The 12,592-nt window shown below is 37.1% G+C and overlaps 1 protein-coding gene and 1 long non-coding RNA gene across 4 annotated transcripts in view; one reads left to right on the top strand and one right to left on the bottom strand.

Moving 5' to 3' along the window:
* Positions 1 to 12,592, bottom strand: part of LOC144578279 (uncharacterized) — a 480,728-nt gene that overhangs the window by 292,507 nt on the left and 175,629 nt on the right. The window lies entirely within an intron of this gene.
* GPR85 (G protein-coupled receptor 85) lies at positions 4,610 to 11,740 on the top strand. 3 transcript variants are annotated; one of them, XM_009002723.5, is made up of 3 exons: positions 4,610 to 5,094; positions 5,300 to 5,414; positions 6,508 to 11,740. In XM_009002723.5, the coding sequence occupies exon 3, from the start codon at positions 6,678 to 6,680 to the stop codon at positions 7,788 to 7,790; it is 1,113 nt and encodes a 370-aa protein (XP_009000971.1). In that variant the 5' UTR covers positions 4,610 to 5,094; positions 5,300 to 5,414; positions 6,508 to 6,677; the 3' UTR covers positions 7,791 to 11,740. The 3 variants fall into 3 exon arrangements, with proteins under 3 accessions (XP_009000971.1, XP_002751745.1, XP_009000972.1); XM_002751699.7 differs by having other exon boundaries at positions 5,297 to 5,414; XM_009002724.5 differs by lacking the exon at positions 5,300 to 5,414 and having other exon boundaries at positions 5,041 to 5,094.

Genomic DNA, 12,592 nt, shown 5'->3' with positions numbered 1-12,592 from the left:
AATAATCAAAGAAAAAATACCTCATACTTCTAGAATTTTAAAAATTATATTGCATTTTTATTTCATGGAAATTTACAATGCATACAAGATATGTGTGACTCTCCATTAACCTGAATATTAAGTTCGCTTCCTATTTCTTAATTATTTTACCAACACTTACTTCTCCTCACCTACCCTTCCAAAACATTCTCATGAATACACACTCACACCCATGACACACCCATGTGAGAGTCACATTTTTTGCTTTACATGGTTGAGGCTAAATACATCTTTTAAAAAAAGGCAAAGGTGAATGAGACAACTTAGAATATTTTAACACACAAAGGGCTTTTCCTCTAAGCTCTAAAGTTTTACCAGGCGTTAGTACAAAAATTTGCATTTGCTCTTCTCATTCACAGGGTCACACTTCAGTAATGTGTAATGAGAAGAGTGTAAAGACTTCCAGAAGAAGAAACCATGCTATATTTATTTAAATAACCATCACTTTGCTCATAAAACATCAAGAGAATTCATTCAAATCTTTATCACTGAGACAGTGCTGTCATTAACGGCAAAATAATTTCTTAGCCTGACCTCATAAGCCTTTAAGCCTGTGTCCCTCGCTTGTTAATCCCTTATAGTCTGACTTTTCCTTCTGAAAGTGCTTTCTCTAAGATTGCTAATGATTTTCCTCATCACCAGATCCAAGGATATCTTCTTATGTGTCATTCTTCTAAATCTCTGAGTCACAACTTACACTGATGACCACTCCTTCCTTGAAATTCTCTCCTCCCTCAGGGTCTATAACATTGGTTTTCAGGTTCTTCCATGATCTTCCTGTTTCTTTTATGTAGGCATTCTCTTAGTTTTTTGATATGTTCAAATGGAGGGGAATAGGCATGCTTGTTTTGTTTAACCTCGACCTTCTCTCTCAACAATCTCTCCCTTGGCAATGTCGCCCAATAGTTTCTCTACAAATACTTTCTGAATTTGGGCTCTTCACTTTTAACTGAGTATAACACATCAACATTTGAGTATTCCACAGCATTTCACATTCAAGTGTCTAAAATTAACTCACTCTTTTCATTACCAAACCAGCTCCTTCCTTTTTAACTTTTGTTTCCTCTGGTTAATGGTGTCTTCTGCCTCCCAGTTCTTATCCAAGTTAGAAACCTGAGAATCGATTCTTACCCCTTGATCTCCTTTGCTTCCCTGAGCCAATTACTCCATAAGAAATATGACTCCTCTTAAGCAGATCCACCCCTTTGCTTCTCTTCATTTTTCCCGCTCCACTTCCATCAGTTCAGGCTTTCCCTACAGTGATGAGTCCACCTGTAAATTGGACCTACCTCCCAATTTCTTATTTCTTGCAAGATCTAGGACAGTGCCTCATACGGAGTAGGAGGAGTTCCAGCAATGTTTGTTAAATTGAATAATGGAACAAGTCCTAAAGTTTTCTGAGAGGAGGAAATTGTCAACATAAAGGGAAGAAGCAAAGGTAAACTGCTGAGTTTTCAAAAGCTTGGAAGTTAAATTGAGAAGGAAAATCTTAGAGATGCTAGATTTAAAATTAAAAATGAATTATGTTAACACTTTGGAACGTACTTTATGGCAGAGAAGAGAGAAAAGTCTAACAAATGAACCTTGTAGTGTTTTGGGGAAAAAAAATTCCAGATTCTTAATGTTTTAAACTCATTAACATTCTGAAAAAGATTCACTGTTTGGGATGTTCACAATTATGGTTATTCCCAACTCCCAAGGCATGGTTTGTCTAGCATATTCTTTCACCATTCTGCTCCCCAAATAGATTAATACAATGCCCTTTTAACTTTCAGTTACTTAGATGTCACTATGAAAAAGGTCACTTTTTGCAGCAACTAAGATGTGAAAATCATTATCAACTAAGATGTGAAAACCATCATCAAGACCATTTTCAACTAAGACATGAAAACCATTATTACAAAAGGAGGTGTATAATCTCCCCTCCCACTGGTCACTTATTCCAGGTTAGTAATTTTTTTGAATAATCGATCAGAAAGTATTTCTGTGCAAACACCCCCAATGGTAGCCTTTCTTACCAAGATAAAGTTTTAAAGAAAACTTTTAAAAGGCTCTTTTTCATATACAGCTTTAAATTTTGGTAACAGTTGAAAGCATCAAAGATACATGTTTTAAGCTTTAAGCAGAAGAGATGTCATTTGAAATTAATTACTAAATTTTTTTTAGGATGTTTTATTCTAGCCTATTATTCTCTGCATTTACCAAGGGTTAATTTCTGACACACACACATTCATGTAAACAATGCACAGAACAAAAACAGTGTTTTTGCTAATCATGATACTGTGCATCACTTGGCAAAAATCTGAAATAGATTAATTTTGAAAAGAATGTCATTCATTTTTAATAAAATGGCATATGCTTTTTATAAGAACTAAATTAAGCAAATTATATTAGTTTTCCTAATACACTGATCAATATAGTACATATAATATGCCAACAGTTTGTAAACCCTCAGAATCCTTCAAACCCAAGGATTAGGACATATAGTTTTGTTTCATTTGCTTTGTTCCTTTACTCTTAACCTGAAAATCGATTTTTCTGGATTTAGTGATATAAGGAATAAAAAAAAAAAGAAATTAGCTAAGACAAAATAAGCCTATGATCTAAACAAATTGAAGCTATAACTTTACATTTGAGAACTTGCAGATGATATGAAACTTTTGTCAGCTACTAAATGTATTTTTTAAAAACCCTGTTGATGGAAGATGTAGCTTCCAATGTTTTCCCCAGTAAAGTTAATGAGCTACATGGAAAATATCTCATTAATTTCTTCAGCCCCCTTGTGAGTCAAGAAAGTGACATTTTTATCTAACAGCTGGTAAAATTGAAGAATTAGTGGGTGTAACTGTGCTTTACTATACCCTGAGATGTGGATGTGAAAGAATATTGCAAACACACATACCCTCTTTCTTATTTTTAAGGAATCAATATCTGCTTAAAGAATAAGGCTAGTTGAAACCCTTGGATCTTGGCCCTATAAATTTTGGCGAAGTAAATTATTGCCTCATGGCCTGGCAGTGCAGTGACTCTTTTAATCCACTTTTAAATAGCTTTTCCCTAATCTGTACAACCTAACATCTGGTCAGTCATGAATCTTCAGCAAACTTAAGTCTCTTATTCTATACATTTTTTTAAAGTGTAAAATTTTAGGAAATAACTCTGCAAACTACATTGAAGCACTTATTGGGAAGCAAAAAAGCACAAGTTGAATTGATTTGTAGTTTCATAAAAACGATATTCGACATTTTACTTAGGTGTTGCAAACCACCAGATAGTTTTGAATTCATTTGATTTGCAAAAAGTAGAATGTTTTCCTTGAATGGAAATGCCCTCAAGTTACTTCCAGCACGGCTATAGGATTGATTTTTCTAGGTTAAAGGAATGCCAAAGTTTAGGGCTTCATGTATATTCTTTAAAAAAAAAATCTATTTATTTAAATGGACTTAGGAAATTCAAGAACAAATCAGGGAAATTTAACATCATTTCAGTATTACCAACACAGGGCTTTGTGTAACCACTGTGACATCAAGCTTTAAACAGATAAGGCTTTACTTCTGCTCGTCCAATAGAAATACAATATGTAAATTAACCCATATTATCTGTATGCTGATTGGCCTGAGTTCCCCCGAATGTCACGATCTCACCACCCAGCAATGAGGTATTTTACTGCTGTCTCGAGATCAGATTACTACTGTAGAGAAGATTTTTATTTTTCGTTTCATTAACAGATTATTATAAAGCAATAAGCATGCGGGAAAAGAAGCAGGCGTTTTACATTGGGAATTAATGAAAGCATGTTTGATAGTTTTGGGTAGGAGAACTGGGGAGTTAGTTGTTTAAAATTTTGTATCATCCCCACAAACAAAACTCTTCGGAGATGGTAAAATAAGAAAATGCATGATTCTAGAGGCATTCCAAGCACCCACGTGTCAGGCTACATGGTGTCTGTAATATCATCCGGCCTTTTAGACTGTTGTAAGTTTTATATATTTGTCATATTCCTAGTATTTTTCATCTGTAATAACAAAGGGGAAAAAAAGGAAACTCATACACACAACTCTTTGACATCACCCATCATTGGTCAGCCGAACTTGCAAGAAAGGAAAAGAAATACTGTTGCTTGGTGGGGTGGAATGCCAGGAATAGCCATTTAAACACTTTGTAAGCCTGACTCTTTACTGACATCCTTTAAGTTAGAATGAATGTAACTCATATTGTAGTTGTCCTCTGAACTTGGCTTTCTCCCTACTTTTACGCATATCTGCGTGCAATGGAGAATAGAAAATAACTAACAAAAACAGAGCTGCCTTAACCTGCTTCCTTTCTTCCCCATTGACAATATTTTTTACCGTGGGAAAAAAAATTCTTTTTTTTTTCCCCCTATTCTTTTCTTTTTCCAAGCTAACCTGCAAATTCAAAGGTTAGCTGGAGATATCATTAAAAAAAAAAAAAAAAAAATCTAAAAGAAGCCTCCAGTGGTTTGGACCACCCTAAAAGAAAAAGGAAGAAAATGTTTGGGAAGGCTAGGGTTCCGGGAAGCTGAAGAGGGGGAGGGCGTCCCAGGCACGGTGACTTCCTCGTGCGCTGCCTTTGGGAAGAGGATGGGCCTGAGGTCCTGAACGGGCCTTTCCAACCCCCCACTTCAAATGCGGGGAGGGAAAAGTTAGAAGCAGCCACGAGGGGACAAATGCTTAATGCTGCCAGTTGAACTGGACAGGGGAGTCAATAAACCCAGCCAGCTCTGGAGACAGGTAGGGGTTCCTGTTGGTTCCACAGAGGCTGAAGCAGCCCCGCCGCCACCCTCGCCACCGCCACCGCCACCGCCGCGGCCCCTGCGTTACTGGGGGAGACGGTGCCGCTGCGACAGGGGAGGACGCGGCTGGAGCTCAAGGAGGTTCCAGCGCGCAGGCGCCGCCGAGCCCTGCCTGGATGCTCAGAAAAGGCACTAAGGCAAAAAAAAAAAAAAAAAAAAAAAAAAAAGAAAGAAAGAAAAAAAAAATCAGCAATTTATAGAAAGAAGAAGCTATAGTCTGTCGGGATATCCAACACCAACAGGTAGGAGGATATACTCTTGGTTAAGTTTGGGGGAGGGGGGATGCACAATGTTGATGAAACTGCAGGTTCACGGGGAAAGAGCCCTCCCTCAGGTTTTTGTGCGTGTTGTGTGCGTGTGTGTGTGTGTGTGTGTGTGTTTTCTTTCTTTTTTTTTTGACAATAAACTGCATAATGGAAGTACATTCAGACAATGCATCTTCAGTAGGGCTTACTGAGAGCTCCGTTTCTGGAAAGGCTTTCAAGACCGAGGAATATCAGACTACGAATCACCGGGAACGGTTCCTTTGCAGCACAGAAGCAATCTCTCTCCCCATCTTCGCGTATGTAATGCATGTCTCTCTCCCTCTCCCCCTCCTCCACCCTCCCCCCATTATAAATCCAGGGGTGGCGGATTTCAGGTTTCGTAATGTTGCATGATGCGATCAGTATTTACCCGAGGATGTACCGGTGGGGAAATTAAAATCATCGAACGCAGTTTTGCCTGGGCTTCCATCAGCATATTCCGGGCCAGTGAGAAGTGGCAAAGGAAACACGCTTGGTGGGAATAACAGAGGAAGCCGATTTCCCCGGTGTGGTCCAGGCACCAAGAGACAATGTGCATTTTGTTTTAAAATGAAGCTGTTTGCCATTTGCAACAAAGGTTATCAGTGTAAATGATGGGAAAGGCTTAATTGCCCAAGAAATACAGGTTATATATTATATTCATTTGAATCCAGGCAGCCAAGGTTTACAAATTGAAGTGCCTTATTCCTTTGGGCGTGTTTCCCTGGCCAATATTTACATTAACCATTTTAATAATCATGTGGGCTTAAAAGATTTGCCAAAAATGGGGTAGGGTGAAGAGGGAAAGACAAATGATTAATTCACATCAAATCTTGGGACAAGTTCCTATTAATTTTGAAGTCTAATTTTGAAATTTTGCTTTAAGATGAATCAACAAATACTCTTATGCAGCATGAATAGTGGCACTTAAGACATATTTTGCACGGGTTCTTTGGACCCACATCAGCAGAGAAGCTGCCTGTGAAACACTGACAGATACTAACAGATCTCAAATAAATGTAGGTAGTCTCTCTGCCTCCCAATAGCAATCTTGTTGATTCCATTGCAATTCTAGTGATTAATTCCTGTACTGGCATATTTTACAACAATGGGACATTTTATGCCTTCTCTCCTAAAGGTACCCAATCAAATGTATATTGTCCAAAATAGGGACATTTTAAAATTTACCTAGCTTAGAAAACTAAACACGCCAATTCTCTGAAATCTTGGGCAAAAATATTTACTAAAGCAACTAATACTATTCAAAATTAAAACTTTATTTGCTTCCCCATAAGTGAACAGCTTTATGTTAGCACTGTCTGACATCATTGCTTGTTAACTTAAGAACTGATAGCACTTTTTTTTTTCCAGATATTCTGATGGCAAAACAAATGGAAGAAAAGAGGAAGCATGACTGCAGATTGGATCAGTTCTCTTTGTGGATTATATTTTCAGTAAAATGTATGGATCTATCTTTTCCTTGTTCTTATATCTAGATCATGAGACTTGACTGAGGCTGTATCCTTATCCTCCATCCATCTATGGCGAACTATAGCCATGCAGCTGACAACATTTTGCAAAATCTCTCGCCTCTAACAGCCTTTCTGAAACTGACTTCCTTGGGTTTCATAATAGGAGTCAGCGTGGTGGGCAACCTCCTGATCTCCATTTTGCTAGTGAAAGATAAGACCTTGCATAGAGCACCTTACTACTTCCTGTTGGATCTTTGCTGTTCAGATATCCTCAGATCTGCAATTTGTTTCCCATTTGTATTCAACTCTGTCAAAAATGGCTCTACCTGGACTTATGGGACTCTGACTTGCAAAGTGATTGCCTTTCTGGGGGTTTTGTCCTGTTTCCACACTGCTTTCATGCTCTTCTGCATCAGTGTCACCAGATACTTAGCTATCGCCCATCACCGCTTCTATACAAAGAGGCTGACCTTTTGGACGTGTCTGGCTGTGATCTGTATGGTGTGGACTCTGTCTGTGGCCATGGCATTTCCCCCGGTTTTAGACGTGGGCACTTACTCATTCATTAGGGAGGAAGATCAATGCACCTTCCAACACCGCTCCTTCAGGGCTAATGATTCCTTAGGATTTATGCTGCTTCTTGCTCTCATCCTCCTAGCCACACAGCTTGTCTACCTCAAGCTGATATTTTTCGTCCACGATCGAAGGAAAATGAAGCCAGTCCAGTTTGTAGCAGCAGTCAGCCAGAACTGGACTTTTCATGGTCCTGGAGCCAGTGGTCAGGCAGCTGCCAATTGGCTAGCAGGATTTGGAAGGGGTCCCACACCACCCACCTTGCTGGGCATCAGGCAAAATGCAAACACCACAGGCAGAAGAAGGTTATTGGTCTTAGATGAGTTCAAAATGGAGAAAAGAATCAGCAGAATGTTCTATATAATGACTTTTCTCTTTCTGACCTTGTGGGGCCCCTACCTGGTGGCCTGTTATTGGAGAGTTTTTGCAAGAGGGCCTGTAGTACCAGGGGGATTTCTAACAGCTGCTGTCTGGATGAGTTTTGCCCAAGCAGGAATCAATCCTTTTGTCTGCATTTTCTCCAACAGGGAGCTGAGGCGCTGTTTCAGCACAACCCTTCTTTACTGCAGAAAATCCAGGTTACCAAGGGAACCTTACTGTGTTATATGAGGGAGCATCTATAAATCTTTAGCCTTGTGAAACACTAACTTTCTCAGCTGAGCAATTGTGGCCCACAGCCATATCTTGAGAAGAAATTCAAGAGTGGAATCAGCAGTTTTAAGGATTTGGGCAACATTCTGCAGTCTTTGCAATAGTTCACCTATAATCCTATTTTAAATCTCAGAGTGATCCTGCTGACTGCCAGCGAAGGTTTGTAATTAAGAAAGGACTGAACCACTGCCCTAAGTTTCTTTATGTGGTCAAAAACTAGATAATGAAAGTAGCAGGTGCTAAGTATCAGTGCTAAATGCTGTGTATGTCACTACATATGAAAAAACATCAAAAAACAATTAGCATTGGACATCTTAATAAATTAAGTTGACATGAGGTAAATGTGTTGATAAAACCTAATTTTAGAAGTTTGAAGACTTTAAAACATTTCATACTATTTATTGTTTTGCAAAGACTAAAATATTGGGGGACTTAAAGTACTGTAATCCACTAAAGACGTGCCAATGACTTATTGGAATATCACACTTTAAAAACCGCCTTGTAAGTTCTGGGGAGCATTCCAAAGCAGTATATTGGTTCCAATTAGAGTTTACTTTTTTGTATTACTACATTGCTATTTCTAAATACCACTTTCCTTATTTACTAGTAAGATTGCTAGCATTGAACTGTATTATATGGTTTTTGTTGATTTGGTATAAAGTTTTTCCAATTCATTTATATTTTACAAATGCTAGATATTGGTCTGGGAGGCAACATTAATGGTACCAGCCGGTCACAACTGAGCAGTTCTAATAATGCAGAATAAACACATGTTGCCTTAAAGGGTTACCTAGTATCCTTCACCTTATTTAGCATTGGAGCAAATGGTCAAGGGAAATTGAATCAGTAACTGGTCACAGTCATGCATCTGGAAGTGCATGGAAGATTATTTAGTACTTTTTCCTTTTTTCTCACATGGTTTGAAAATTAAAGTGCACATCACTGAAATAATGAAATTTCCTTTTGAGGTGTGCTACCCATTCTAGAGTGTTCTAAGAATCAGGCAGTTGATGTATGTTTATATTTTAAGTCAGCTGTCAAGGGGAGACCACAGCCTTAGTATGACATCCTGCACAATTTGTGAAGCATTTATTCTACTGAAGGCACAGTCTTGTTTATACTTTCTGCACATTCAGTGTATTGGTCATTTAAATTATTTCAGTTTTAACTTGTGAAAGCTTATAATATAATTTCTGGTATTTTAGAAATACATTAGAGTCTGTGAGTCTCATTCTTTAAGATACAGATGTGTGAACTTCAATATAAAGTTGCATTTGCCAAAATTTATCCGCGTAGCCTGTTAATTTTCTTGAAATAAGTTTTACATTCTTGGCACATAACAATTTTTTTTTTTAATCTGGGAGGCAAGCACAAACTAGGAAGACTAGCTTTATTATGGCTTTTTTAATTTTTATTTTTGTAGCTAGTATATTCCAGACTGGAAATGTATGAATGATAATCAACATAAAGCTGATAAACTGATATAATATTATCTGTAAAAGCATTATTTGGTAGTTTATTATCATCATCCCTCTATTGTTCTTATGTGCCAGTAGTATTTAAAGATGTATACCTGCTTAGTTAATTGGCTAAGAATTTTAGTATAAATATCACACTTTAATTTGGAGCAAAGTACTATAGAAATTTGGGGGTCTAAGTAAACAACATGAAAGAAGAATGGTATACACTAGCATTACAACAAAACTAGAAAAAGTTATTTTGTTTGCTTTGTGTTGTTTTGTTTGTTGGTTTTTGTGGTTTGTTTTTTTTTTTGTTATTTGATAATTAAGATTAGGAATCTAATAGAACAGAATTTCGTATTGCTATAGTACTTCTGTAAAGAGAACATCAATATAAATAAGGAAAAATAAATCAATGAAATGTTTCAATGATATATGCAACTATTCAGTTTTGCTCATATAAGGATAGTTCAAGCCATGATTTAGTGAGCATTCTGACCTCATTTTTACTTTACACCAAAGTTGATTGGATCTGAGACAAAGTTTAATGCACAACAGTGAGTTGGATCTAGCAATAAAGTCTTCTTGGTACTGAAATCATTATCTAAAATAAAGAAAATGTTATCAAAAGATGTTCTGATAACATTGTGATTGCAGCGTAAAAAAATTTACAGTAGAAACATAATTGCAATGATGATGATTATGGCGAACTTTGCTTAGAGGTTCAAATATCACCAGCAATCAGTAGAAAATTCAGCAATAATCTTAAGGCCAGAGAGAACAGGTTTCACCATTGCATAAACAAGAAAACAAGTATGGGTTAAGCGTCGGGGATTGAGGAGTTAAGAGCAAGAGCCAAGTGAAGCTGCCTGACTCTACCTAGCTCTTTGGAATAACTGATTCCCATGGTTTTGGTAAGTGACCAGCCCCAGTGATCAAGTGAGTCAGGCCAAACTGCAGGAACTTTTATTTAAGCCTACTCCTGACTAACTTGGCATCTGTAGGTCCAGCAGGAAGCAGTGGACAAGACACTTCGTCAGTGAATCAATGCCATTTGTTACTCAATTGGTAAGAGTCGTAATCATACAAAATAAAAGGCTGCTTCAGTGTCTTAACGACCAAACCACACCATCTCTTTTAGCACTCATTCCAAAATTCAGTATTTAATGTATTTAATCTTCAACCCATAAAAATACATTTCCACTGCAGCAGGTCAGGGGGTGTCCAACTTCCCTGTGAGACTGATTATCAATAATAATGTGATCCTCTTGGACTGAGCACACATCTGAGCTGAACGGTCGTTAAATTGTTTTTCATAATAGTGGTGATATGTTTGTGTGGATATATCTGTACTATTTCATCCAGTTAGTTTTGTACATAACAGATTTGTTTGTGAGATGCCTGGCTGAAGCTAGGCATTCAGTCTGTGACTGTGGAATCCTATGTAGATATTAATAAAAGCAGAAAGAGGTGAGTAATTTGCCCAGTTCTCCACATAGACCCCATTTAAACAACACAAAATTAACCACAGTGACTAAATGAAAACTTATTTGCAGACAGGATAACCTATTGACTGAATTATCTTTTGCAGATATCAGCTGGATAGATTTCAACACCAGCATGGACTATAGAAGTTAACTGACTTATGATTGTTAACACATGAATATGGCCACTTATCCATTTGCCTCAACTTCCATGAATGCTACCTGAATTGTTTGTTCATTTAGTTACTTATTCAACAAATATGTGCTGGATGCTGGGCTTGGTACTGAGTACACAGTAGAAAACAAGGCAGAACAGTCTCTAATTTAGATTTCTTAATCTAGTGGGAAAGAAACAATATATTTGTAGTAACAATAAGTTGTGAGTGCTAATATGGTAAAAATTCCTAAGAAGAACTTGATTATAATGGCCACAAATGGACTGTTCTACATTTTCACTTCAGTGCCTTATCACCTATCTTTGCCCAGTGTTATTCAGGATCTCATACATATTATAAATACTCCCTCAACTGAGAGGGAACTCACTCATTCTATTCAAAGCAAACTTTCACCCACACTAGACAAATCACTATGGTGTGTTTTAGAACCAGCTCCCATGTAGTTAATTCTATCTACATAATAACAACAAAACCTAAATTTTCCCTTCCGAAGTTTCCTTCATATCCTGACTATCCACTTCCAAAACAGAAATATTTCAATTTCATCAAGAGACATGGAGGTGTCCTTTCTGCCATACTCAGGTCTTCGTGCAAGATAGGATAATGCTTGGGTAAAATGCAATCAAAGGAATGAGTTATTTGTGTGCATCTTAAGATGACTTGCAGGGCCCCTCCCAGATAACCTGTGAAACAGTGCATATCTTTCATTATTAAAGCATGCCACCCCTTCAATGTTTTTATTGCTACTTAATTGGAATACAATAAAACTCCCTAATCTCCTATCAGCTGAGAAGTTGGTTTGGCCTCCAAAATTTACTTCTACTGCAAGTACAATGAAACTGATTTATAACTACATAGATTACATTTTTCAGCAAAACTATGTCATAATGAGTTGGGTTGCACCTGGGATTACTGTATGACAGTTGCAAACAAAACCAAAACTCTTACTTCTGTGTATTCACTGCTGGATAAATTTACTGGGTTTCACTGTTTCATGGCATGTGTAGCATAGACTACATTATTATTAAAACAAAAGCAATTTGCATTAATTTCATATTAAAAAGAAAAGAAAGAAGCTAAGATGGGAAATAGTGATGTTTGCAATAGTGGCTAAAGACATTAAACAAGGTAGACAGTAACCTGAGTTTTGGGTTATTTGCGGTTCTAAAATCTTTGTAGTTTATTTTTCTATGCAAAAATGCATCTTTTCATGTTTGTTAATATCCTCTTACAAATATTTTAAATGGAAATTGCAGGATATACTAAGAATTGTTTACTGCTGAAATTTTTTGTTGTTATTGTCAACTATGGGCATGTCAGCGTTCTGTGAGTTTCCTAATTCCCTCAGAAACTTTTTTTACACCACATTAAAATGATAGAATTGCTCAATTTTGAGGCCAAAAAATCATGATTAGTCTGTATAGTGGTTAAAATGAAAATATCATTTGCAATAACTGGAATTTACTTTTTGGCCATCAGTCAAAACAGTCAAATAAGTTAAAGGCATATTGAAACTGGACCAATGTAGAGAGAAGTTTTTGTTATTATTATTTTTTTGATAACTGTTTTTGCCTTATGCTGCACTGTAACAGGCTCTAAATAATATATTAAAACCAAAAAGCTTTAACTGTATGAAAAGA

This window comes from Callithrix jacchus, chromosome 11 (genome assembly GCF_049354715.1).
Source record: "Callithrix jacchus isolate 240 chromosome 11, calJac240_pri, whole genome shotgun sequence".
In the NCBI taxonomy this organism is placed as follows: domain Eukaryota; kingdom Metazoa; phylum Chordata; class Mammalia; order Primates; family Cebidae; genus Callithrix; species Callithrix jacchus.
The sequence above is the reverse complement of the archived record's forward strand: the minus strand, read 5'-3'. Positions and strand labels throughout refer to the sequence as shown.